The sequence below is a fragment of the Gallus gallus genome, chromosome 12 (genome assembly GCF_016699485.2).
Source record: "Gallus gallus isolate bGalGal1 chromosome 12, bGalGal1.mat.broiler.GRCg7b, whole genome shotgun sequence".
NCBI lineage: Eukaryota > Metazoa > Chordata > Aves > Galliformes > Phasianidae > Gallus > Gallus gallus.
Genome location: NC_052543.1, coordinates 14,414,343 through 14,441,958, shown reverse-complemented (window position 1 = coordinate 14,441,958; position 27,616 = coordinate 14,414,343). Strand labels below are relative to the sequence as shown.

Below are 27,616 nucleotides of genomic sequence, written 5' to 3'. Positions count from 1 at the left end.
TATAGAATAGACATGCATCAGATAGAACTGCCCTTTGCAAAATGAAGCTAGCAAATTGCAATTTCACTTTGTAGTGTGACAGAAGCCTGTTTTTTGTCTGCCTTCTTTATTTATTTCGCTGACAGCCACACACAGACCCAGCTTTGTGCTCCTGCCTCCCTTGCTCCTTACTGCACGCACCTCCAGGTTGTGAGAAAACAGCCAAATGCTCTGATCATTCATCTCTGAAAGCTTACAATGGGCTTATCAGGAGAGAACTATCAATACATCCCCTCCTGCACTGGGAGATGCTCCTTCTGGCTATGAATAATTAGGTTGGCCCACCTAAGCTAATTATGAGCTGCCTCACCATTCAAAATACCCTGAGGGTAACGCTGTTAGGACTCCTTCACCAGGTTAATGGATACTCTGTACTCTGAATATTAGGCTGACCTTAACACTGCAACCAAAAATGCATTGTGTGGGATCTTTCTGTGCCAATTTGTGATTTGGGTGCTCTGAAGAACCCCATCTCTCCTCTTTGGCAGGTGAACTTGGAGGGAAAGGGCAAAGCCTGCCTGGAGCAGACACCCTGCAGGCCAACACTGCAACTGTAAGAACTATCTTGCAAGTCTTTTGGAATGGCAAAGTGGAAGGAAGTCCTCATCGTCTTACGTTTAGAACCTCTTCAGAATTTGATAGATAGCTTTTCTGGTGTGATTACCTTTCAAATCTACTCAGTGCGTTGTCTGGCAAACTTAACCCACTCCCTTATCTTCAAGAAAATGAATGCAGTATTTATTGGTTAGTACAGAATATGAGTTGAGCTGTGGGTTTTTTTCCTTCTTTTCAGGAGGTTTGCTGTGATTTTGTTTTGACGGATTGAGCTGTGTTTCACTTTGCTCTCATTTTTCACCCTGTCAAAAGCATTTTTAGCGCATTCCCCCCAGCCCACCCCCCACCTCCCACTGTCTACCTGGATTAGTGCACTGAGCACTGATGTACCCTCTCTGCATTGCTCACTTGCAGCTCGCCTCAGTGTGCTGCAGCACTCAGTGCTGAGCTGTCACAGATGGAAGCTCAAGTTCAGCCCTTGCCATGCCTATGGACAGCATGCAGTGCCAGGGGCTCACAGCATCCACATGTAGGGGCAGGAGAGTCTTCAGCAGCTTGAGAACTTTGCACAGGCTCATATTGCTGACACTGTATTGATAACTGGGGAGTCTTTGTGCAGTTGTTCTGATTTGTTGTCTATATTGGGAGCTATTTAACAAAATGAATTAGAAAATTATAGGGTTTACATCAAGCTCACTTCAATATTGGCACAGTTAAGCTGACCTGGCAGGCATTATAGGGTTTTAGTGAATCCTGAGCTATGCTGATTTAAGCAAAGGGTGGCTGGAGTCAGGTGTGAGTATTGCATCTTCATGACAGCAGTTTCTGAATAGCCTCGGTAATGGAGTGTTAGGAGAATGTAGCACGTGAGATGTTGTAAATACATCAGTGAAGGTGCAGTCCCTGCCCCTGGAGAGCTTATGCTCTAAAGAGGACAAAAGTACAATAACAGCGCAGCTGTCAGCACTGTGGGACGTGTGTGCTGCTGAACACCTGACGTGCCAGCTGCTCTCAGAGCGAGCCGGGCGTCATGGACACCCATGATTTGTTTGTTCTGTAATCTGGCAACAGCCCCATGTTGGGGCAGGCAGGGCACGGTGCTTTCCCTGGCCGTAAGGAGGTTGGGTTTTTTCTACACAGGTGCCCTCTCTGCATGGCTGATGCCTGGGCTGATCTGCATTAACCCTACCTTGGGATGTGTTCTCTTGAGACCAGCTCCTGTTCCTCTGCCATGAGTAATTTAAGTGATCACGATCACGTACTAAATCTCTGATGCCTTTTCTTTCTCTCTTGCCCTCCCTGGTGCCAGATTAAGGCTGCTTTTTTTCTCCCTGGGTCCTCCCACTGGCAGACCCTCTCAGGGCTCTGTTCCACTTGCTGTCAGTAGTAGTTTACTTTGCTCAGAACATTCTCCCAAGTTTGCAGACCTCCCCCATGGCTATCATATGACAGCATCCTTCACATGACACATCTGGTGGTAGGGGGAAAAAGAAATCCACTTTTGTGTAGTCCAAACATATAGCTATTTCATTTATGTATGAGTGCAGTGTTCAAAGGATGGGGATGCATTGAAGTCAGCTCAGGTGTCTCTTCCCCTCCCCTGATCCCACCCACTCCAGCGCTATATCTTAGTGCTGGGGTACAAATCCTGTCCTGCAGGGGATCAATTTATCTCCCAGAAAGTCTCTGCCTGCAAAAGGTCCAATGGCAAATTGTCCTCCTGGAGCTGAGAGTCCTTCCTGGCTCCCGAAGTTGAAATGTGCTGCCAGGCTTCCTTTCCCCAATCTTGTATGGAAGGAGGATGAGATGAACTGTGGAAAACAGCTTTTTCTTTCTATGCCCCCTCTGTGAACGCAAAATGCTTCATTCTGCAAAGAGTTTTGCTACGGGTTACAACTGAAATGTTTGCTGAATCGGAAAGTGGTTGTACTGGTAGCACAAGGGAAAGAAAAGCAGTGACTTGAGATGGCAAGATAGGAGACAAGGAGGCAGTGGGGCTATAACTGACTTATTTATAGCAGCCTGGAGAGTAAGAAGTATTGCAGAGGACAAAATTCCTATAATGTTTACATGAGGCTGTAGGAAATTGATTACAGCTCAGATATTCTGTTGCATGCTGCTGGTAGGAATCCTAAACGTAATGCAGCAAATCCTGAACATGCTGTTACTGCTGGTCTTTTTGAAGGCCTATTTTTGTCACAATTAAAACCTCTAATTTATTACTGTTGTCAACTCCCATTGTTTGCTTCTGAGTCCTGTGCAGTTTCTGCTTGCAGAACTCATCTCTGTCAGGCTGCAGTCCTTCGAGACTGATTTCTTTAAATTATGTGTTTAAAAGGAGCTTGGGATTTTGCAGAGGTACGTGTTTCATAGAGGTGTTTTCTTCCAGCCGCTGCCTGTGTAGGCTGGTGAGTCTGGCTGAGGTGGGCATTGCAGATCTCAGAAGTGCAGGGGAGACGAATCACCCCAAGGGCTGCTGAGGGCAGTGGTGTGGCAGTTTTTACAGCGTTCCATTTGCTTTGTTCCTCAGCAGGGAGTGGGGAATGCTGAGCATTGCCAATGCTCTGTAGCTGTCTGCAGCCCAGGGCTCCTGGCTGTTCAGTGGGATTTAAGTCTTGCTCTTTTGTCACATTAGTAGCTTTGGAAATACCTTTCCTCTTGCCATCCTTGTACCTGCCCAAGGCAGTATGTAGTAAATGCAGTGTCCTTGAGGATCGCTAAACCACCACTGGCAAATGAAGTTATTTTCACCTGTTTACTTTCTTTCAGCTCTCTTTCAGTGTTTGCATTCAGTTGCTTTTCTCTTGGATCTCCTCTAAAGCAATGGCATCTAAATCAGTGGCACCTTCTGGAACTACTGTAAAGCTGGCAGGGGAATGGAAGCCACAAAAATAAAGCACACAGGTTGCTTTCAAAGGCTAAAATCAGCAGTAAGAGACTGAGAAGTGCTGCTGGAGTGATTTGGGGGGGGGTCTGGGCATTGGAGGCAGGCACTGCTTAGCAGTTATTCTGGCTTTGACTTCATATATGGTAATGCCCTGAAGACAGGGACTTGTCTTCATTTTTGTGGGTAAGTCAGAGAAGACTGCAGGTGCTCCTTTGGCCTTTGCTTGCCAGAAATTTGTTTGAAGAGCAGATGGTGGTTCAAGAGGTTATGAACCCTGACTGCTGTTTGCTGGTACTGTTTCAGATGAATGTGGGGTAAAGGGAGGAGAGTGCTGAGGGTCTGTTTCAGCACAGGTAGAATGGATTTGGTCCAAACTGTCAGCTAACAGTTGAGCTCATGAGCTGCTGCAGCTGTTTTTAGACATTTATCCACCCATGTTCTGATGTTGTTTCAAGAAGATATCTAATCATGTGGACATGGCATTGCTGAGCTGCATGAAAACAATTCTACAGATGATTAATCTGCTGATCTTAAGTCACTGCATTGCTGCCACATTCATCAGCGGAGGTGGCACTTGCCACTTACTTTCTAGCACACATTTGTGGCAGAGCAATAGGGAGAAGGATTTGAATTGCTGTTTCTGGTGTCAGTAGTGATAGAGAGTGGAAGGAGTCTGGAACTGACATGCATTCTCTCACAGCAATCGTCCCACAGGACCTCTCAGAAAATGAGAGCAGAGAACAAAGTGCTGAATCCCATCCAGCCCGCTCCCACCAAGCAGGAAAATCAATGGAAGCTCTTCTGAAATAGCAGCGACTGTGGGGAGTGGGCAGGAGAATGCTGCACTCAGATGAAAGGGCCCAGTTCTGTTCATTATGTGTGGTATTGCTTGTGGCATTTCTGGCATTTTTTTGGTACAGTTTCATGTGGGAAGGAGGTAGAGTTCTTAAGCTGCATGGTCTTGAATGTAAGGATATTTTGTTTGAAACTTCCAGAACAATAAAAAGGTCGTGCTGTGAGAAGATTGAGATTTTTACAAATTGATGTCTGTAAGTTGGATTTTTGTATTTATGCCCCAAAAAGCATCTTGACGTTGTTATTATTGTTGTTATTATTTTGCTGTCAAGTGCTGAGTAGCTCTGAGCCTTCACTGGCTGCACAGGGAACTGTGAGATGTTCAGTACATCTGATACTTCCTATGTACGAGGTCCAACCATGGATCTGAGTGTCTGGCACCTCTAGTAAACATCTTGATTCATGTAACATAAACTTAAGACAACAAAATTAGAATCAGATGCTCTCTTTTCCCCCTGGTTTCAGTCCTAAGCCAAATGGTTTACTGTGGAATACAGCTGAATTACTTGCTGTATCTCATAAAACAAATAGGCCATTGTTTCACTTTCAGGCTGGCATTTTCCTTAACTCTGTTGTGGCTCAGCCATGCTGTACCTTTCCTCTTCATCTTCTTGCTTTTTCTTGGACTGCCACAACAGTCTCAAGTTCAGGCCTCACCAGCAGCTGACATCATTGTCCTTCAGTACCACGAGCAGCCTGCTGCATAGACAGTGGAGATAGGCTGATACATTCTTTGCTTTTATTAGGGTTTTTTTTTGTTGTTTATTTGTTTTGGTACAGTCTGTATCACTTCCCATTTCAAACCACTTTAATTGTATGGTTGGAAAAACCCTCTTACTTGGCATTAGCAAAGGAAGCAGAGTTTAAAAGGAAAGAAAAAAGTATTGAATCCACAGCATTTAATTTAATAAGCAGTATTTTGGGGTTTCTTTTGTTACGTGCTACCTTTTGAACTCTGAAACAGCATGCAGATCTAATTCACAGTAACGTCACTGTGTTGAGCCTCACAAGTAAACACTTTAAATGGGAGGAAGCACCTGCGTGCTGCTATTGTCTCTCTTCTTCCATTAGCAAAAGTCTCTGGGCTGACTCTTGAAGCCAAACCTTCTGTAAGTGGAAGTGCACGGCCAGCAGGAGGGCACAGAGCAGAGTCTGCTGCGCTCAGACTGGGGGACAGTGGCCATGGAGGGGAGCGTGGCCCTGCGTCTGGATGCAAGGACACGAGGGGGTTACCAGGCCATCACACATCTCCTTGGCCTGGGCCCTGGAAGGTCAGGGTCTCGGAAGTACAGGAATGAGCAAGGTAGGTTCGAGGCACCTGTAGCTGTTGGGGTTGGGGAGGCTGATGAATCCCCAGGGCCACAAAACTCTGGAGATGCTTTGAAATTGTCACTAATGTCTTGCTGGTTGGATCTGTGTAGTCAGTCAGATGTTCGACTTGATCCCTATCCCACTGAGTTTATTCGTGTTTGTATAAAAGTCATCCTCACCATAGCTTGGTGAGGAACTTGTTAAAGTATCAGGGTTATGGATACAACTAGTGAGAAGTTTACAAGGCAAGCTTCAAAGCTGGAAAGGCTGCCTTGTATAGATGAGCCTGAGAGACTATACCCAAGACAGGAGGTGACTTATGATCTAAACGTATCTGCAAACTGAAGATCTTTGCTACTAGAGAACTTCTTTTGATAGAGGAATCAACAGTGAAAAGAAGTTCAGTGACTAAATGCTGAACTTAGAGAACAGTAGGATAGATTTTCTTTCTCCAGTGGTGTCTTAACCTTGTGGTCTGTAGCTAACAGAAAGTTGTGGGCAGTGAGGAACTCTGAGCGTGTTTAGTGTTATATAGGAGACCTTGTCAGAGCAGTGTCACTTTTGATTTTCTGTTCTTTCAATCTGTGCAGTTTTGGAGGTGTTTGGTGGTGTAACACATCAGAAGTATGAGCTGCATCTCAATATATTAAGTGTTCATTTATTGGTGTTTGTGATACCTCTGGTACAATGGTAATAATTATGTTGTAGTGCTTGTAACATTAGTTTTTCATTTAGCAGAAATTGTCTTTGTGCCCTCTAGTGGAAAAACTCTTTATTTGGAGGCTTCCAAATTGGGGGAAGTTCTTGCAAAAATAGTGGAATGTACGAGAAAGGTCATACAGGAACAGAGCAAGCCTGGGGAGATGAGGATCATGAAAGGCGGATGTGCTCTGTGCTTCCTCTGCTTCAGCCCTCACAGAATGCAATGTTGATTACATATGCATACATGTAGCCTTTTTCAAGTAGGGAATATGAACAGATAAATAAAATATTGTCTAGTACTGACGTCAGCCAGGCCTGATGACATTATTGTGGATTACTTGAAGAAAACCAGTCTCATCAATCTCTGAACTGTTGGTGATTGCCATCAGTGTTCCATGGAGGATATGGTGGGGACCAAAGAGAAGCAGAGCAAACCTTACACCAGACCTGGAATAGGAGAAGAGCCAGAAAGTGGGGGATTGGAGAATCTGACCCTGGTTCCTTAAAAAAGTTCCAGAGGAATCTGTGAATGTCGAAGAGAAGGAGGAGGTGCTCTGAAAGAACAGCTAACTTGGGCAGCTATGGGGAGGAAGAATAAAATAATAAATGATGAAGGTATATCTGTCCAACTTTATTCACTTTATTCACAAGAGGAGCTTTGGATGTGACCAGCTCACAGGTCAGCAGCATCCCAAGGTCCTCCTTTTTTCAAAATAGGAGTCAAATCTCCCTCCAGTTCACCACTGCAGAAGTGTCATGCATAGACATGGCCGATGATTACTTCCCACTGCACTGAATGGTGCTGGGCAGTGTGTGGCTGAAGAAGGACCATCTCAGTGGTGAGGCTGGAAATGGACCATGCAGATCAGAGGCTCGGAAAATGGATGAGGCTTGAGAGGGGAGGTTGAGGGAATTGTATTTGGAAATACAAGCCTGAGTGCAGGCAATGCATTTTCTGACACGTGAAAGATTTCTGTAAAAAGGATAATGATCACTTTTTAGGACCCACTGGGGGGAAATGCCTTTATTTCCCTGAAAAGAATATTCGAGGTGAGTACAGGGGGAAAAATTTCTTACTGTGAGGGTAATGAAGCTATAGCAAAAGAAATTGTGACTGTTTCAGGGAAGGATTTGCCGAGCAGTTAAAGCATTGCCTGTCACGGACGGTGTGCATTAAACCTGTCTCCATGGGATCCACATATATGATTTCCCCAAAAGCCATTCCTCTACCTCCATGCAAGCACTGGGCCACACTCTGCACAGGTAGAATGTCCATTTTCTGTTGCACTACCCAGCTCACCTCTGGCAGAGACCAAAGCCTTGAGGAAGACATGGGGTTTTTTTAGAGGCATCTCACTTAAACATGGCAGTTCTTATTAAATGCTTTCCCTCCACACTCTGTTGCTTCCTATACCCCTCCTCCTCCCCACAAGGTCTGTTTTATTTATGCACCCCCCTTGGACTCTCTATTTCAGTCCCAAGAGGTGCTTTCTGGGGATGGGGTCAAAACCAGTAGCAGCACTGTGGGCTGTTACAAGGATTCGGGATATAAATTCAGCTCTCAATGTGGCCATGAACACTTCAAGCACAGACGTAGATCACAAGAATTTGCTGCTGCCCCGTCCATATTTCCTGCCCTCTGACTGTTGCCTTCTGGAGCTGCCTGTTTGGGATGTTATGATAGCAACAGATGTGAACGTGGTGGAGTCCCTGCGGTCCCCTCCCGACATCCTCCCTTTTGTTGTGCTGGGTTGTCATTTTTGTTTGTTTTTGTCTGAATTATAATTGCAAAAGCTGTTACATTGCTGTTTATTTGCTGTGTGTCATCAGTCACTGTTGATAGTCGCTCCTGTTTGCATTGCCTCTGCTCTCCCCATGCTTTGTGCCCACAGACACAGCCCTCCAAGCATCTCCCAGCCTCTGCTCTGAGCCTGTGGTGCTCTGTGCTCCCACGAGTGCAGGGAGATGCCAGCTGACAGCGAAGAACCAGGATTTGGCTTTTTTCTTTTTCTTTTCTTCCTCTCCTGGCATTTTACAAGGGCCCTCATTCAAGTGAATAAAATCCCTTGGAGACTCCTTCCCCGAGATCTCCATGCTTAATGAGTCTCTCTCATTTCTGTCAGGTGGTGAGATCAATACTCTGCTTTTTTTTCTGGCTTGAAAATGTCAGGGAAAGTGGGGGGCAGTGAAGGCTCTCAGGGGGCTTTGCTCCCATTGTCCCTGCCCAGGGTGCTTTGGCAGCAGGGTTAGGAAGAGAGGCTGCACCTTCATCACCTGTCCAGGGAATCATGCAGCTCCTTGAAATCTGAAAGGCAGCATCTTGCAAGTCGCTCCATGTCTTTATCAAGGAGAAACAGGCGAGTTTTGTGTCAGCTATATGGAGCTTTATTACAGAGCTGTGTGTAGGAGATTTAATGGTAGATCCTGAGTCTGTCTGAGGTTATTCACCAGTACGGCAGTGTCTGGTATGAATCCACTCTGAAATAACTCCAGGCTTGTGCCTAAGTTAGCAGCAAGTTTTCAGGTACGAAAATGTCCACTTTGACTCTCTGAGCGTTCTCAGAAGGCCCACGGAATGGAAATTTTTACTCTATTTGTAAGGCAAACCCATTTAATTATCTCCAATTTATAAATCCGTGGTACAATGCCTGTAAAATGCTCATCTCTTAGTGGATAGTAATCAGCGTTGGAGGAAATGGGGGATGGATGGTGAGTTTTAAATGGTGTCGGTTCCAGCAACTTGGGATATATAATTTAACTCACTTGCATTTAATCACCCTTTAAACACTGAATTGCAGTCTCTGCTGCTTGATGTGCTGGATGTCAACAGCTTTTTAATGCCACTGAGGAGACACTTGAAATTTCCATAAGCCCTGGATGCAGCTGTGTGGCTGTTTGCAGTGTGTGCTGGTGCTGCAGTGGGGTGCATGGGCTGTGTTCTGCCTCCCCCAGCCCCGAGTTGGGAAGTGTCCATTGTTTTACCCATAGTGCCTGCTGTAAATACCCCAGCACATTGAACAGCTGCTGGGGGAGTGTGTGGAGGGGGGAGGCAGATTATGGCTCTGGGATCGGTGTGTAACAGCTGAACATATTCTGGTAATTCAGCAGGTCGCAGAATAAAGCGGATAAAGCTTTGTGCCTGCTGGGGAGCCCATTGACTGCAGACACCTCTGCGGGGCTGTCTGAAGGAGCTTTGCTCAGTCTGTGGGTGATGTGCATGCAAAATGCTCCCTTGTCTCTGCAGTGATGACGTGCATGGTGTAAATCTGCATTTTATAGGGTTGTGTATGTGTGTACGTGTATTGAGATATATGCACGCACGTGTAATGAAGTCTGCAAGCTTTTTTAATTAATGCAGATGAATGGGGCAGATGAGAAGCTCTGCCTGTGTTTCAGATCCCATGGGATTCTGATCCCTGCCCTTAGCCTGATGGGCAGCCTGGCTATGAAACAATTCTTGCATTGCTCATGGCAACTGGTCGATGGCATTAGTGGAGGGAGTGAAATTCATCCACAAAAAAATCTGATGGGATTTCTAGGCAGGGTGCCCGAGCAGAAAGGGTTAATGGCAGAGGGGACCCATGCAAAGCAGAAGATGGTAGACTTTATTTGAAATTGCACATTGAGCTGGCATTGCAACAGCCTGTTTTCCTGCATGGGCAATAGGTAAATTTTGTTGTGCCTAGCAGTCAAATTGTATATTCCTAAATTAGAAGCTGCCACTTCTATTTAGAGTAAAATTTGCTTTTCTGTATATGCATGAGAACATCAGCGTTTAAAGCCTGCCATGCTCTACCGAGTGTGCACTGGATTTGCAAAGGAGCCCATTAGTGCTTGTGGAGGTTAACGAAGGGGGGGGCAGCAGGGAGGAACGTCTTAATGAGCCGGGTGAAGAGTTGAGGTGAGGACGTGCTGTGCTGGGAGCCTCCTGCTGCTGCGGGAAGGTCCTGGCTGCAGGGCAGCAGACCTGTCTCATAGGGCTGCTGTCGCTGCGAGGGAGAAGAGGATACCAAACCACTGCCCTGAAGCTCTCCTGCAGTGCTGGAGGAGGGGAGCTTGAGCGTGGATGAGGAAATGATGGGGGAGCTTTGATCTGCTCCTGCTACTGGGAGAGAAAGAAGGGCTGCTATTGGCCTCCGTTCCCTGGGGTTTAGAAGTGAACCAGGGGAGGAGGGTGGTGGATTTGCAAAGGGCTTCTCTTCGTGCCTGTAAGACTGCCCAAGAAAAGGCTGGGAGAACAGAGGGGGAAAGGAGCACCAAGAGCTGGTCCCTGCCTGTTGTGACCCTAAGGATGCGTGGCCTGCATAGAGCTGTGCCTTGGGTCTGTCCCTGCCCTTGGGGCCCATTGGGAACTGCAGCTCAGCACTGGGACTGCGCTGCCCCATCACAAGCCAAGCTGGGGCACAAGGGTTCATTTTTATTATTATTCCTTTCTTTTAGTATTTTGCTTCCAGAGATGGGTCAGAATTGGCAGGCACCAGGAGACAGCACTGCGTTGGCTCTGAGACTTTGGTCTCTAGTATTAGGGATGGTGCCTGGAATCTCTCTGGAAATATTTGGATTTGGGGCCAAAGGGCTGAAAGTGAAATACATACACTGTTTTGTCTGTGCATTTACAGCTCTTCAGATTGTTGTTCTTCTTTTAAAATTGGTATTATTTTGAAGAAAGAGCACTGCCATGGCAGGAAGAGCTAGAGGAATCATTAGGAATTTATTCTGTGAGTGTCACCTCGTTTCACCTTATTAAAGTAATGGTGGAGAGCTCATTTCCTTGGATTTATTTACTGCTCAGAATTATTCAGGGCATAAATTTATAATATATATATATATGCTCATGAAAGCCTTGAATTGAGTTTAAAAAACAAAAACAAAGGAAAATAAAGGATTTAGCTTACTTAGCACCTCCTACCCCCGGTAGTTAAAGCAAAGGCAAATGCTGAAGGGTTTTTTGCTCTAGGATTTTCTAATGTAAATGCTTTTTTTTTTTTTTATTTCTTAGGCAAAAATGATGATCTAAAAGCCTTTTACTTAATAAAAGTGCGTATTTCTACTTAATCTCATGACTCCAGGAGCTGAATTTTTTTTAGAGAACCAGCAGATATGTGGGAAAATCACCAGTCTTGGCAGCACTGAAGTCGTTAAGGAGATGTTCAGTGCTGTATTTGCTCAGAACCGAGTGTTGAGATTGGATAACTTGCAGCAGGCTGTCTTGCTTAACAGCATGGCTATATTAAAGCTCCTAGCACACGTGCAGATGATTGTATTTTGAAGTTTATTTTCTGCCACAGCTGATAAAACTTTATTTGCTGCAATTATTGATTTTTTAAAGGCAAAATCATGAGGAAGTGCAAGTAGCTTCTTTGTAGAAGCATGGATTTTGCTCTTTGCCAAGCTGCTGTTGTAAAAGCCGTAGATGAAAGCACCTGGAGATGTGCTCTGAGCCTTTCCCATTCAAGGTGCTTCCTTTACGGATTGCAAAGCCAGGTGGGTCCTTCCCCATTGTTGGATACTTGTGTGTTTATTGTGTGTTTTGTTCCCTTAGCTAGAAATCTTACTCCTTGAATGCATCATATTCATCTGGCTTGAAGACTTAAAACTCACTTATAAAAATATTTAGAGCGTAAGAAGAGAACAAACAGTTTTTGCCTGGTAGAAAGTGCAGCTTTCATTTTTCTGGTAGCCCAGAGAGCCAATCAGATGGGTGCCCTTTGCAGCATCCTTCCAGGCTAAGGCTTTTTAAAAGGTATTTCAAGCCAAAGGCTTTTTTGTTTGTTTGTTTTTGAGAATGTTATAAGCCACGGAAAAGAAGTGTTTATAAAGAAAGGGCTTCAACCATAATCACTGTATGCTCTTATAGCAAAGCCAGTCTGGCTTTGATCTCTCTTTCAGTCTTAAGAAACTGAAAACTCAGCCCTGACAAGAGGTATACTCTCAAGAATGGTGTTTGTTTTATCAAGTAAAGTGCTTTATCAGGAGGAGTGGCACAGCTGCCCAGGAGGTGGTGAAGTCACCGTCCCTGGAGGTGTTCAAGAGCCATGGAGATGTGGCACTGAGGGATGTGGTTAGTGGGCATGGGGGGGTGGGTTGGGGTTGGGCTTGGTGATCTTAGAGCTCTTTTCCAACCTTAATGATCCTATGAGGTACAGTGAAGGCAGCAGAACAAATCTTTTCCCCTTTGCATCACATATTTTGATTTTTTGCCTAAACACCTTCAATGTATTGGCTATGAAAGCACACAGGTGGCTTATTTATTTCATGACAGTGTTTGACTGTCAGGAGTTTATTTCACCATGCCTCTTCTTTCCCTCAAAGCTTTAGTAGTACTGTGCAGGACTTATCCGCAGCCAAATTTACTCCTTGAGCAGTTTAACCTGTACTAAATGTCAAAGGAAAATGAGGTGGCCTGATATCATAGCTTCTGTGAGCTCTGGGAAAGACCTGGAGACAGGGGAGTGAGGTGTTTGTGTTAGACCCCAGTGGCTTCTGCCTGGGTATGGGTACTGGAAGCACTGCTCCCCTCCTACCAGGCTGTGCTGTGGCTGCTCCTGCTCCTCCCAGCTCTATTAAAGGAGCATGTTTGCAGATTGGAAGACCTGGTTCATGCACATGCAGGAGCCCTGGCCCAGACCAGGCTGTCTGGCCAAGCTGGCACCGGTGTCTTGCATCGACAGAATGTGTGTGGGAAGTTGGCTGATTTAGGAATTTTCACATGAGGTGCGATACAGACACATAGTGGGCATCCTGCTGTCAAATGGGCAGCAAGAGGAATGGGTTTTCTTGCTGAAGTGCGAGGGACAGAAGGAAGCTATATGGAAATTGGATCTGTTTCTGGTGCAAGATTCCTGGCAGCCTTCAGCCTTGGGGAAGCAGTAGTCCCTGAACCAAATGTGCTCTTACAGCCACAGGGAAGCAGCACGCTGCTCTCGTCCTTCTGCCCATTTCCCTTTCTGATCTGTGAGATTTCATGTCTTGGCTCCTGCAGCTTTGATTACATTGCTGTCACTGTTTGGATGCTGGAAGAGACTTTTCTGACAGTCACTTGGGACCTGTTCCTTATTTGCCTAAGTTCTGGGTTTACAGTAATGCAAGCAATGTGAAACTGTTTAGCAGCTCTAATAGAGGTCAAGGCCCTGTTGTCTTAGGTATTGTAAAAATGCCTTGTAAAACCCTCAGCATTATCCAAATATTTTATGGGCAGGACAAGTAAAAGAAGGAATAAGCCAGGCATTTCCAGCTGCTGTTTATAGGTGGGAAACTGAGGCACTACTGAACACACAGGTGTATTGTACCAGTGCCAGGATTGGGACCCTCACCTCCTGAGTTTTACTCCTTAAGATTTTTGTTCGCTTGAGTTGATTTAGGGGCAGTTGTTGAAACAAGCTATTGTTGTGTGCAACTTGTTCACAGCTTTATTCCCTTTTAAGTTTAAATGCTTTGAAACGGATCCAGGATAAAGCTCATCCACTGCTGGTGCAGGGACAACTCTAATCTGCTTTCAGGGAAGCTTTTTTCCCCTTGAAACCTGGCTGGTGAGGAATTTGGAGCATGCTCAGTGTCCTGCACACAGGTATGAGCAGAGGAGTGCCTGTGGTCCCACCCTCCTCCAGCAGCATGTCTGTCTGTCTGGGGATTCCAAAATGGAATGAGTGAGTGGGAAAGAAGGCAGGTAAGGAGTGCCGAGCATGGGTTTGAATGGCATAACTGAATTCCAGGGCTTGTTTTGTTTCCTTTTTCTCCCTAAGATGCAAGGAAGGGGCTTAAGTAAGAGGGAATGGGTCTGAAAGGTGCTTCTCAAGGTACATCCCTGGGCTGCCGCGCTCGCTCCTCTTTGTTTGCTGCCATTCTGAGCCCATCGTTTGGAGCCATCTTGAGAGCTCACTTTTATTTGGTTTGTTTCTCATTAAGTTCCTCGTCTGCTGGCTGGGAGGGCAGGGTTCCCCATCAGCCAGCCCGGCTTGCAGCGCACATCTGCATGCTCATTGCTGGTGGCGGCTTTGGCTCTGGCTTATGTTTTGTAAATGAACTTTACAAGCTGCAAGTCTTACCGAGAAAAGCTGTTGGGTGTTTTTTTTGTTTTGTGTTGTGTTGTCGTTGTTTGTTTTTTCTTTTTCCCTTAAAAACAAAGCCTCCTTGATTCCTTGCTTCCCCGAAAATAATGCTCTTAGCCCGGTTACTGTTGGTGCCACCAGAAGGGGCAGTACTACAACCCTCTCCCCATGTGGCTAGGAAACTATGTGTCCTCTGCAGCAACAAAATCCCAAATATTTATGTTATGTTTCTGTTTGCTACCCTATCTTCACTTATAGATCATTGTGTTTGCAGTTCCTAAATGACTTGAGCATTAATAAGTCATTTATTTCGAATCAACAAGTCAAAATGATAACTTGCTCTCGGAGGATATAAGTTCATTTCATTTCTTAAGGTATTGTTTTCTTCTGCCATTAACACTGTTTACAAGACATTGTTTTTAAGTAGTATATTGTTCGCTTGTGTGTTTTACTAAATGGCAAAGTAACCATCCAAGCACAGTTGCTTTATGTATTGTAATGGTTCTGTTCTCCACCATTGTGTTCCTTAAATAAAAAGCACAAGATGATCCTGCCTTATAGAAACCTAACAATTGTTTTTGTAAACAGTGTGTGCTGGGGTATCTATTGAAAATGACTATATTCTTGTTTATAGTTTTATCTTCATAATGAGAATTCAAGTTGGTGGATATTTCCGTGTTTTTTGGAACTAGTTGTACCGTGATTTTTAAAAACAGTTTATGTAATAAGAGCCATTAACCTATGATACAATGTAATGTAAATGAAGGAAGTCCGTACTTGAAGGACTCCTGTAGCACAGATTGTCCTAGCAGGGATCAGTCTGGCAAGTTCCTAAATCCAGATCTCCTTTTGCCAGCACAAGAGCAGAGGTAGGTACTGGCCTGTCTGTGGGTAGCATTAAGGAAATTGGGAGAACCTGGGGCTCCCTGAGCTAAGCGTAGGCTTAAATAACTTACTGAGCTGAGCTTCAACTTGTTCTGCTTAATTACCTGCACCTGCATCCACTGGAGAGCATTAGAGGCCAGGGAGGGGGGTGGTTGGGTGGATTTTGCTCTTTCCTTTGAGGGGCTGATGATAAATGGTAGATCCCTCCTGCTACCAATCATGTCATCAGGCAAGATGAATGATTCCCTGGTGGCTGAGGGGAAGGAGAAGAGTGGTAGTAGTAGCTCTGACTGAAGCTGTGAGAAGGGCACAAGGCAAGACAAGCTTGTTGGGGTAGCATCCCTTGCAAGGCTTTTGGGACCACCAGCAGAAGCATCTATCTCAGAAGCATCTATCTGGAGAGAAGAGGGTGAGTCTGATGGCACGTGGTGAGCTAGAGCCATAAATTCTTTCAAAAGGGTTGTGCAGGTGCTGTAAGTTTTGCCTTAGGTACTGGAGAGAAGGGTGGGTGGGTGATAGATAGTTATCTATTTGCTCCTAGCGGGAGAGCATCAGGGAAGTTGGTTTTCTCCATCAAATGGAAAAGACTGGTGTGTGATGACATTCCAGCCCTCCTGTTAGGTAGGTTGCCCTCTTCCCTCACCCCCAGCTTTTTTTTGTACGGCTTCCTTTGGGGCTGGGGTACATCTCCATGCTCTGTGTGGCTTGGTTTCCTATAGGTAGTAATGGGTTGGGTGGTAGAGCAGCCTGGGCTTTGGAGGAGGATATGCGTGTGTGCTGCCTGAGCCCAGTAGCTTTATGCTCTGGAGCTCTGGGTAAAGTTCCTGGGATGTGTCCCCGTTGTGCAGCGCTCAGGAATCTCTCCAGTTTCTGCAAGTAATCTGAAACCTGCCTGGTATGTTTGCATGTGCAGAGTACAGCAGTTTCACAGACTGAGATGTGCATGACCCTGTTAGAGCTGGGCCTGTGGAGTTTTGCAGCGAGAATGATTTGAGAATAAAGAGCTACTTTCTATTGGCGTTTGCTGTCTCCTGTGGCGTTACCTATCTCCAAAACCATTTCTCTGTGAATAACTGTAGCTGTAAAGCAAGGCCCAACAATACATAAAGCAAAGCCTGACAGTAAGTGGCCTCCCAAAACTGTGCACTTGGAGTCTTCTGATCTTGCTGCCTTTTGTCTCTGGGCTGTTCTGACCTATTCATGTCAAGAAAGCAAAGAATCTGTTAGACTGTGATAAATGTGTACAGCCCCTGCATAGTCTCAAAGAGGACCTAATTTGATCTGACATTTGTTAATCTGCCAAGACTTTCAGCGATTTGTTTTCATACTGAGTTAAGTTTCATATGCCATGGAGAAATGGATAAACATATTGCATTGTTAACCAGAGAATGCAATGCCAGCTTCTTTGCATTTTTTGGAGTTGAAAATTTGTTTTTTTTTTGCTTGCTTTTTTGAGGACTTAATCGTTTTGCTAGTTGTTAGCTTGCTAATTTCATTTACCTGGTGAAGTGCTGGCAGTGTACTTGCTGTGAATTGTTTGAGGCTTTTTGTTTGGTTTAGTCTTGCATTGCATTCATATTTTCCTAAGTCTGTCACCTTAACACACCAGTTGTAAAAAGCGATTCCAGATATCAGATCATTTTTCTGCCCACCACATGTGAGTGAGCCAGCAGCAGCTTTATGTAGTGCGTAGATATTCCTGAGTTTGTCCTGAAGTGGTTTTCATGTTGCAGTGGGAAAGGCCTCCATTATTTAGGTGTTTTTGGCACTTTGGGTTTGTAGCTGTTTGTTTTAATTATTTATTTTCGTGTATTTTAGGATGCTCTGATTAGGTAACACTGGAAAGACCCAGAATCTGCATCCACTGAAATCGTCTGGGAGCTTTATATCCCTCAATTACAAAAAATCACTTCATGGTTCTGATTTTTACACTTGATACCTAGAGGGTATCTAGGTCTTTTTTTCCAGTAAATACTGCTTTGTTACAGGAATCTATAGTGATGCTATAAACACGGTACCAGAAAGTTTGTGCAACTGAAAAATCTGTTGTCCTTTTAAGAAAACAAACGAACCTCATTTAGATTTTGTTTGATTTAGTTTTCAACCCTTAACAGTGTATTGCCTGCCACAAAAAAAAAAAAAAGCAAGAGAGCTGACAATAAAGGGATTCCCCGCCTTGGACTTGCAAACCCCTCAGCTCTGTTGCTGATGGAAAATAAGAGGGGACTCTGCATTGTTCTTGTTCCCGTTGGGGATTTAGGTGATGGTGAGCAAAAGGGTCTGTAAGGGCACATCAACTACCCCACTGATAGGAGGAAAGTACCTTGTGCCACCTTGAATTCCTAACTCCTGGAGCATATGTGCAGCCCTTTATCTGGGAAAAGGACTCCAGGCAGCAGGGCTGCCCCAGGAGCCTGGTGGCACAGTCATCTGTGTCCTTGTTCTATTTCCTCAGCCTGTAGTTCATTAACCTTTCACCCTGCTAGCATTCTGTAGCCTAATTTCTGAGGGAGCAAGCTCAGGGTTTCTGGCCCCGTGGGCACCCTTGTGTGCACAATCAATGGACTTGACCTTTTTGTTGGATGCTCACGTGCTCTGGAATCATGGAGCTCTGCGTACTCCTCCTTTGCATCCTCCCCTTGCTGCAGCATTCCTACCCAGGAGGGACACCTGCTTTAAATGAGTGCGGAATGCTTGCTGGCTTTGTAATGTGACAGCAGTCAGGAGGGAGTTAATTCTCTCTAGAATTACGAAAGTGTTAATTGGTTGCAGGTGAACCTGGAGTCAAGCACAGCTGGTCATATATTCTGTTTTGACTGGCTTAAAACTTACTTAGGATAAAATCTATTGACAGCTTAAACCTGTGTAGCAATCCCCCACCCTGTATTCTCAGGAGGAGTAGGTTGGCAGGTTTGGGATGTTCACCAGCTCTATTACTCACTTTTTGATATCATCACATTAACTGCAAAGTTGGCATTTTACACTTGCAATAACCTTAGATGAAGCAATTCCTTTGATAATAATCAGAGGGATTCTGGGTTGAGCGAGCATTTATTTTGTCTGGATTCCTTGTCAGGGCTTAAAAATTATACCAAGCTTTGAAGACTAAGGTTTTTATAGATACCAGTTTGCTTCTCAGAGGGACTTTCAACAGCTAAGAGGATACTTTATCTCTAAAACTACAGGTATGCTCTGAGCCACCTCTGAATCACAACTTCTTTTGCTCCATTAAGATTTCTGCTATAAGTAATTTGAACAGAGCTGATGCTTGAAGCAATGGAGGAGATGTTTGTGTTCATGCTGGGATGACGTGGCCTGTCCCTGTCCAGATACAGTGTGATTAGGAGCATGGCATCAGCAGGGAGCCATGCTAAAAGCTGGGGATATTGTGCAGTCAGGTGGAGCTGACTCTGTAATAATAAGCTGTCTCCTAGAGCCAGTCTTAATGAAATACGTTAATTGATGATAGTTTAGACTTTGATTCGGTGGACTGTAAATGGAATGAGACGGTGAATGAAAGGAGAGTGTTTGCATTATTTCAGCTACTGCTGCTGCCTAGACTTATCTCTGACCAACATCCTCTTAGTCATTTTCCTTTATTTATTTGTTAATTCTGCTCATCAGCTCTCACAAATGAGCTGCTTAATTTTCTTCCCACTCATTCACAATGAGCGTGGCTATGGCTGAAGACTTGTAGTCTAGAATAGTCAAGGCTTCAAGGTCATCTCCAACCATCTGAGGGCTTTCAAACTATATGACCCAAGTCTATGATGGTAGCCCCTAAAATGTGCCTTAGGAATAGTGAATGGCTTAGTTTGAAGGAGTCTCCAAGTCCCTGCTTGATACACTGCTTGATGGGAACTCCATGGTCCTGGGAGTGCTGTGGTAGTGCTCCACTTGGATGCAGACACTTCTTGGCTCTGATTTGTGTTGTGCTGGGACTCGGGAGAGGGAGTGGGTGAACTGCTGTGGAGTGCCTTGCTGTGACCTCTGGGTTGGGATGCCTCACCTCCTGCAGGTTCATTCTGTCCCCTTGAAGAATTTGGCTCAGGCTGGTGACAGAGGTACTGAGATTCTGCCCTTTTCTGAAGCCTAGTTGTTGGTCCTTTGGGTGAAGTCTTCAACCTTCTGTGTATAACGTGATTTTCTTGAGGTGCTCCAGAAGGCTTTCCTGATCATAAAGACCAGCACTGAGGGCATGATGGTTTCCCTGGCATGACAGGCCCATTGTTCACAGCAAGGGGTGTTGTCCTGGCCAGTAGAGTGTTTTAAAAGGTGTGTCTATTTTTGTGCCCTGGGTTGCACTTTCCATGGATGTAACATTTTTAACTTCTTGCCAAACTGAGTTGACTCTGACAGAGTATATTGGAGATGGGTACATGTGGGCAAGTGCTCTGTGCCCTGTAGTTATCTGTTCTCCTGGGAGGTCTTTTGAAATATCTTTTTTCCATCTTCCCTGTATGTCAACTACTTTTTCAATGCACTCTTTGTTCAAGTATATAAAAATAGGAGGTTATGTTCCTTATTAGTTCATTCTTTACTAGCTAAAGATTAAAAAAAAGGCAGTTTTATTAAAACTCTGTTGTAGTTTTCTAAGGAATACATTGTCAGGAAATAGAAGGCCCTTTCTGACGGGGTGGATAATCAACCACTGAAACAATTTATCAAGTGTTACACAGTGGATTCTTTGTTGGGAAAGGGTTTAAATCAATAATTGATGTATAGGGAAATGCGATAGCTTAAGCACACACCAAGGAAGAACTGATTGATGTGATGTGGCCTTTGTTACACAGGGAGATGGGAATAGATCATGTCTGGATCCCTGGAGGCTGCAGATCAGTGTGAATCTGTTACCCAAAAATATTGATAGAAGATTAGACCTGGATGAGTAAAACATCTTTAATTTCTCGAGTGACCAGAGTGCTGTGTTGAGTCATTGCTCTGCTCAGCCGCTGCTCGGTGTCACCTTGTGAATTAGTGGGGTGATTTAATGGGCACTTCTGTGTTGCTGCCTCTGTGGGTGTTCACCAAACCTGACTGGATTTAGCTAGCGAGAGAGATCAGTCTCAGACTGCAGAGTCATTGGAAAAGATTTCACAGTAAGAGCTGCTCTCCAGTCCTTACAGCAAACAAACAAAAAAAAAAGACAGTATGTTGGGGTTTTTCTTGCTGTTTTCTAAGAAAATTGTTGAAAATTGAAGTGAGGAATATGATACATGATCTTAAAAAAAGACTCCGTAAAGTGATATTCCTTTTGTGGCTACTCTTAGACATTTGACTAAAAAGCAAACATTTGCTCACTTTCCTTGAGATGAATAAAACTCGGAGGCTTTCAGTTTTCAATAACTCCCTGTGTTTGAGTTCCATTCCATTCTTATTGTAAAATGAATCCTGTTTGCATTTTACTGTATACTGTGCAGGTTATGCACATTTTGTGGGATTACTGAAAATGTATTTAAGGAAGTATTTCTCTAGCTGTGCCATTGGATTCATAGTAAGAGTTATCTTTTCTTTATATTAACATTTACTTAATCACACATTTGTTTGTGCTGCAGCCTGTTTGAAATTAATTAACTGCTAAATGATGGCACAGCTGTAGTTGATGCTGGAGATCTGCTGATTGAGTTGAGGCTGGAGGCTGCTCCTGGAATGAGTCATTATACTGTGCCTTAATGGAAACTCTATTTGATCTGATCTTCATCAATTTGCCTTCAGAAGTGTTGGGAGTGCGCCTTAAGTTGGATGAGGGAGTGAGAACTTAGTCATGGTTTTAAGGATGAGGTGTTTAGGCATAGAAACATTTTTAAAAAGCATGCCCAGTTAGTGGTTGATGTGGGGATTTACTAGAAGTGCTCTGTTTTTCAGCAATAACTTGATCCCTCCCTGCTCCAGGTTAAGGCTGTTGGGTCTCAGCCCTTCTCAATCTGTTCCTGTGAGCAAAGAGGCTTTGGGGTCTTTGCTGGGTTGTTTTCTTGTGTGGGGACAGCCAGCAGGACTTGCGGATGCCCAAGCCCTCCAAACCTGGGATGTATCTGCAGTCTTTGGACACCCACCTGTAGGCTGCAGAGTTGATGAAAAAGCCCTTTGTGAAGTTTAACGCTGTTTTTGTATGGTCAGGTCAGTAGACTTTGCAAGTGGTTGCATGTCCCCAATTTCTGGCTTTTTAATGGTTGTTTCAGGCAGAGTGCTGCTGCTCAGCAAAAGAGGTAGGAGAATGGTGTTGCAGAGTGCCTTGAGGATGTTTAGTATCTGCTGCCTCTGCTTGATCAGGTCCAGTAAGCAGGTCTGCATGCTGTCTTTGAGATACCTGTTTTCTTGACCAATGGATTAAAATGTCCGTACGTCTCTGCTTTACTTTCATTGTTTATTGCTTCAGTATTTGTTTGACAGAAAGATTTTGAGGTTTTAATACCAGCCCTGCAGTGCATTGCCAGGAATTTTAGAACCTGTGAGGGATTTCAAAAGCCATCTGACTCCAGTGCTTCCAGTGGGATTTATGCCTTTGCTGGTGCAGAGTTACAGTGTCATAAGCTTTTTATTTGCTCTTATTATATCACGGGCATCTGCAGACTGTTGAGTCCAGTACTTTTCAGCTGTTTATGTGCAAATATGTCTCTGATCTTGTGAAAGAAGGTCATTCTTTATATCCTCTGACTACAGCTCCAAGAAAAAGCCCTCCAATAAGTCATTAAAAGAAAATGGAATTACTCCTGCCAAAACTGATGGCTGCAGAATGCGTATGACTGATATTTGTATGAAGGCTGAAGAAAGATCTCCGTTTCTTGCAGAGTGCTCCTAATTCAGGATCAGCACAGGTTTTATTCTGGTAAATCTGGCTTGCTCCTCATAGTTCTGCTGGCAGCAAAGCTTGGGGCATACTGCCAGAGCTGCACTGGGATTCCAGAAAGACTTAATTTCATTTCTAATTGTTGCAACAAATCATTTATTTAGCATTTAAGCTCCTGCTCTGTTTCCTGCCTGTGTGAAACAACAGTAAGTTCCCTTACTGTTGAGATAACTTCAAAAACTGTGACTTTAGGTGGAATCTGAAGGTTGCAGTATACAAGAACTGAAGTCCTTTTGCTTGCAAGACTTGTGGCTTCTGAGCAGGACTTACTACTGAACTCTATCTCTGGCTTTTTTTAGAGTAAATGTGTTTATTACTGTATGTGCTGTTATGAATCCTAATAACCACATAATGTAGAAGAATAATTAGGTTTGTTTGGGGGAATGTTTCACTATTTCTATGTATTGAGTAGGTCTACTAAGAAGGAGACTGATGCTGATTGCTGCAAGGAGAGAAGCATTCTCCAGACTTGAGTTTGCCATTGTATGAAGTGATGCTTATCTGGATGTGGGTATGTAGGAGGTGCTGGGTCACTGTGACACAAAGCAGTTTGGCTCCTGGATCACCTGGTGACAATTGCTCCTTGGTGCTCACGGCATTACCGGGTCGTTTTATTCCTGTGTAATCCTTTGATGTATTGTAAGAAAATGATTTATTAAAAAAAAAAACCAAACAAAAATCCCCAAACACAATCAAATCATTTCTGTGCCAATAATGAAAGGACTGCAACAGAGCCCAGATTGCTGGGTGATAAAAATCTAGTTTTACCCTTCCTTCAACTTGTAGTGGTGCCGTTTGAACATAATCTGTGGATGTCTTAATTATCTGCTTCCTTGTTTTGCCCTGGACAAGAAACAATAAATATTAGTAGGAAAGCAATATCCTTTACAGGAAAATATAATTGAATAACTGTATAATTTTGCTAATACTTCTGTAGATTAGATGCACGTGATTCACAAGCCTTGGTCTGCCAGCTCACCATCCAAGCATATGCCATGCTAGCAATATAACCTTAGTGCGTGTCTTCCTAGCATTTTATCTAGTATTCATTTGCTTATCCATATATTACTATTTTTAGAGCTGTTGCTTGCTATTCTCAGAATAGCAGCATCACAAGAGAGTTACAAGTAGTACCTGTGTTTTCTTTGTTTCATCAACTTGTTGGCTCTTCTGTATACCTGTTTGAATGAGGAAATGTGAAACATTGGTACAATTTCACAAGTGCACTCAAAGCCATGTGTTTTTGTTGTAGGTGTTACCCAGCATGTAGCAAAGTTGACAAGCCTTGTCTTGGAGAGCTCCACTGTTATCATGTAAAATGGATTTTTATTCTAGTGCTAGTACCACTTCATACAGTGATTTCCAGCTTGGCAGGGATGGAGGGGAACCTCTGAGCCCACCATTAAGTGGGTCAGTGCTGCTGACACATTGCATCAGTGTTTTGAGGCATCACTGTAAGTGGTCCTCCAGTGTGGTCCTAAGGAGGTGCTCCCTGAAGCATCCCTTCCAGGTCCTTCACTGAATGTCTCAAACAGTCTTCTTGAAACGTAATAATAATTTTTGTAAGGAGAGGTGAGTGCTCTGAAATAGGTATTTCTCACGCAGTCACTGTGAGCAGATTCTCTTTCAGCATTTTAAAAATGAACCCTACTGTGCTTTACGGTACCTGAGGTGTTCTTGATGTTGGGAAGGAGTATTGTGCTGGGTTTTCTAGGAGATGTATTCAAGCAGTACTGTAGCTTCAGCTGCTGCTCTGCTTTCTGCTATGAGAAGTTGTACTACAAAGCACCACTAGACATCTCACATTGGATCCTTAGCACATCACTCTGTGGTGCTAGTTCTTAATTACAGTGTGGTGATTCTTTTAAAAGCAGTTGTTATTTCTTGAAAAGAAAGAAGCAGGAATGGATAAGGTATCTTGCATATTTTTTTTTTTTCTGGAGGTCTGTTATGGATTGTTGACGTTATATTTGTGTTTGAGCCTGTGAATTGTATAAAATCTGCAGGAATTCCTCAGTTGTGGAATGGGGGCTGAGGGAAATGTGTGTGGTCTGATGGGAAGGGACTGCAGGCGTTGGTCTCCAGGGTGGGCGCAGTGAGCTGTTCTGCCCCTCCATGCTCCCTGTCCATGAAGCGATAACAGGAGCAGCCAGCTGCTATGGACTTTGAGGGAGATGGCTGTATAACTGCCTACCCACTGTTAACATCGTATTTTAGTGCTGTGAGTCATTGCTAGTTAGCTAGTTGAGCCAAAGCTTTAGTTCTGAGAAAACAGGAAGAGGAAATGAAGAATTTTGTACCCCCAAATGCAGGTTTTGTTCTTGTTATTATATTCTCATAGTGCTATTGCTCCTTTCATTATGAAGTCTCCCTCAGTTACATGACTTGTGCTCCCTGATGTGCCGATCCCAGTCTGGAGCTGTGGTAGCCAAATATCTGTCCTTGTCTCGGGGAACGTGGGGAACTCAAGGCTAATCCTAACTCCTGGGTGGGTTGCTTTCCTCCCAACCACCCTGTACAATCTGGCTATTAATGTTTGTGGAAGTTTAATGAAAACAAAAATAAATACAGACTACTTCACTTTGCTTTCACTGTAACTGCCAGCCTGTATCTCCCTCTATTATCCTTTCATCTTCCTTGCAGACTGGCTAATAGTTTCTTAGCAATTACATTTAATGGTGTGAGAGCCTTTTAGTTTGGATACCCTGCTTTTCCTCCTCTATTGCTTATAGAGATGTTTACATTTTCAACCAGAGCTATGATTTTTCTTCTGTGTAATTGCATGGAAAGCACCAGTTCACGTTCCTAGATGGGCATCCTGAGTTTATTTTGATACCATTTCCTTTTTGATGCTTTTCCCATACTCACTTTACCCTCTGTAATCTCTTGATTAGTTTAACTATGATCCTTTTTGTATATGTATTTCTTTGCAGTAACACTCATAACTTAGCCTGCTTAGCACTGTCTTTATGTCTAAGTTTCAGAAACTGATGAAACATTGAGATGGAGGAAGCTGTGGTAAAGGAAATAATTCACCCACCTGCTTTGCCTACCTGGAATGTACAGTTTCATTGGTGCAGGTGCAATTTGTGCTTGGAGAACTCTACTGATGGAGGTGTGTTATGGCCCCGGAATGATGCATGTACTGGCAAAAGCTCTGCAGTGTTGGCTATCTGACTGCACTTGGACAGGATGGAAACATCGTTTAAAATTACCCTCTGGGTCAGCATTGCTGGCTGACAGGGGGAGGAGGACCTGTGAACACACAGCACAAAGTCATCTCCTCTTGGATGGGAGCTGCAGTATTTCCTTGCAGGGAAGAATGTGCTCTGCTATACAAGGCTGGTAAATAGGCTTCTGGAGTACGAGTGTTGCAAGCACTCTGAGCATTTGAAGCACAGGTCTCTTAAAATTTTATCTGTCTGTGCATTTTCTGTTCTGACATCAAGAAATTGGGAAAGTTTGAGAATGAGCAGTCTTAGTGTCTCTGGTGTAGGGGCATCGCTGACTCATCAGTGCTTAAATACTGGATAGAGCCTTCGTTAGGGAGTGAGGGATTTTTCTCTTTGTTACAAAGCCAGAAGATGTTTATTTTCATCATCGAGTTTGCAATCCTAGCAGTTGGAGTGAAGCGAAATTCAAAGCTTTGGAGAAGTGGCTGAGGGTGTGTGGGATGAATAATGATCCAATATGAGGCCTCAGCAGGGTGAAAAATGTAAAACTAACATCTCCTCTGCTGTTGGTTTTTTCCTTCTTTCTTTTTTTTTTCTTTAGATAAATTCACTAGCAATGAGAAGTATTTTAAACGTTGCTGCTGCTGCTGATAGGAACAGGCCATAAAATTGCTACAGTCGACATTCCTATGGGTCCTGGTCATAAGCCAAGCTGCCAACTATTTGTAAATTTACTGACAGTCAGTAAGCAGAAGACAATATTTAAACTGTCAGAAAACTAATATCCACTCCTTTCAGACAAACATAACTCTGCTTCTCTTGGGCTCTAGCTTTTCATGTTGTTTGGTTACTGCTGTTATTTTCTGTTTCTGAGGCTATCCCAGAAAAAAGCAGAGAAGAGATGAAGTGGCAACCAGCCTCCCTCTTCCCTGTGCACCCTGTGCTTCCAGTGACCTATGGCAGCAATGAGATGCTATTTGGCAGAGAGGCTCAAGGCTGTAGCCAGATCCTCGGTGCTCCTGGGGACTGGGTTCTTACTCTTGCCGCGGCTTGGAATGGCTGCCCTTCCATCTGGGCTAGTGCAATGTGGAAGTAGACACAAGTGCTAAAAAAAACCCACGTCCATATTTACTAACTTCTGGGGTGCACACTCAGTGGAGAGCAGATTGAGAAAGCCTAAGAAATACTTTGAACTTATTTATTTTGCTGTTAAGTTATTGTGGGGATAATGGTTGTATCATTTGTTTGCTGCTTTCTGTTAAAATGTAGACCTGTTATCAATAACCAACGCAAAGATTGCTCAGTTGTGAGCCAGCATTGCATGAGGAAATCTGTTTTTCTTTACTGTACAGCAATGTTATGAGTTTGCCCAGCTGTGCACCTTCATTTGAAATAGCTTTTTGTGTAATTGTTTGTGAACATCCATAACACAGGAATGCGGGTGGGTTCTCCATGGCCTGCTGAGTGGCAAGTCCCCAGACCTGCTGGAGGAATGAGCAGCCAAGCTGGCCCCAGTGACAAAATCTGCAGCGCTGCCCTCCATCCCTTCCTGTATCCAGTCTGCGTGATGGACTCATGAGCCTCTATATTGCCACTTAGAATTTTTCTGTTAAATCAGGAACTTTCCTCTTCTAAATCAGACCTCTCCCCTTGGATGTACCACAGCCAGGACTGCCAATATTCATAGAACACATAGAAAAGAAAAGAAAACATCTTTCTATGAAAAAAAAAATTCTTCACCATTTATTCTCTTAGTGTTTGTTGCACTCAGTAGTGAGAAAGCAGCATGGAGAATCTCAACCACTTCATTTGAAGGTGATGAAAGATGTGAGGGATAAGGAAGGTGATGTGTGACCTGGAGTGTCCTTAGGCTACAGCTGATGTTACTTGGGTATGGAAAGGCCACTTCTGTGCCATGTTACTGCTCAAGCGCAACTGAATATAGTGTTTATCACCATGTGCTGTCAGCATGTTACAGATTAAGCCGTACCAATGAGTGTTTTACTGATCATTATAGCATTTGTCAGCATTACGGGCTGCTGTCTGTGCCAGCAATAACTGCCTGGTGCTCTTCTGAGAGCAAACAGCATTTTGTGAGGAGAGGTGTAGTTAATGGAGAATGAACAGCCCAAGCTGTAAAAGTGGTGAGGTTGGTTATTTTTACAAAATAGCTGTGAATGGCGTAGGGCAACATGGCATGGGAAACCCCCTCACCAGAGATGGTGATCATGTGGCAAGAACAAGGGCATCTTGGCAGATGCATTTATATACAGAAAAAGAAGGCAAGCAACTAATTACTGCATAAAACAAGTTG

At 44.1% G+C, this 27,616-nt stretch overlaps 1 protein-coding gene across 43 annotated transcripts in view; it reads left to right on the top strand.

The window, feature by feature from the left end:
- MAGI1 (membrane associated guanylate kinase, WW and PDZ domain containing 1) overlaps nt 1-27,616 on the top strand; it is a 293,011-nt gene that overhangs the window by 32,685 nt on the left and 232,710 nt on the right. For 4 of the 43 annotated variants that reach the window (XM_040646382.2, XM_040646371.2, XM_040646376.2 and 1 more), the window contains exon 1: nt 5,473-5,639. The exons of 35 other annotated variants lie outside the window; for them this stretch is intronic. In XM_040646382.2, the coding sequence (XP_040502316.1) occupies nt 5,519-5,639 (121 nt within the window). In that variant the 5' untranslated portion in view covers nt 5,473-5,518. Of the gene's footprint in view, nt 1-5,472; nt 5,640-6,699; nt 14,016-15,199; nt 15,692-27,616 lie in introns of those variants that run through there. 4 more of the 43 variants (XM_046900086.1, XM_046900087.1, XM_046900088.1 and 1 more) reach the window with 3 other exon arrangements.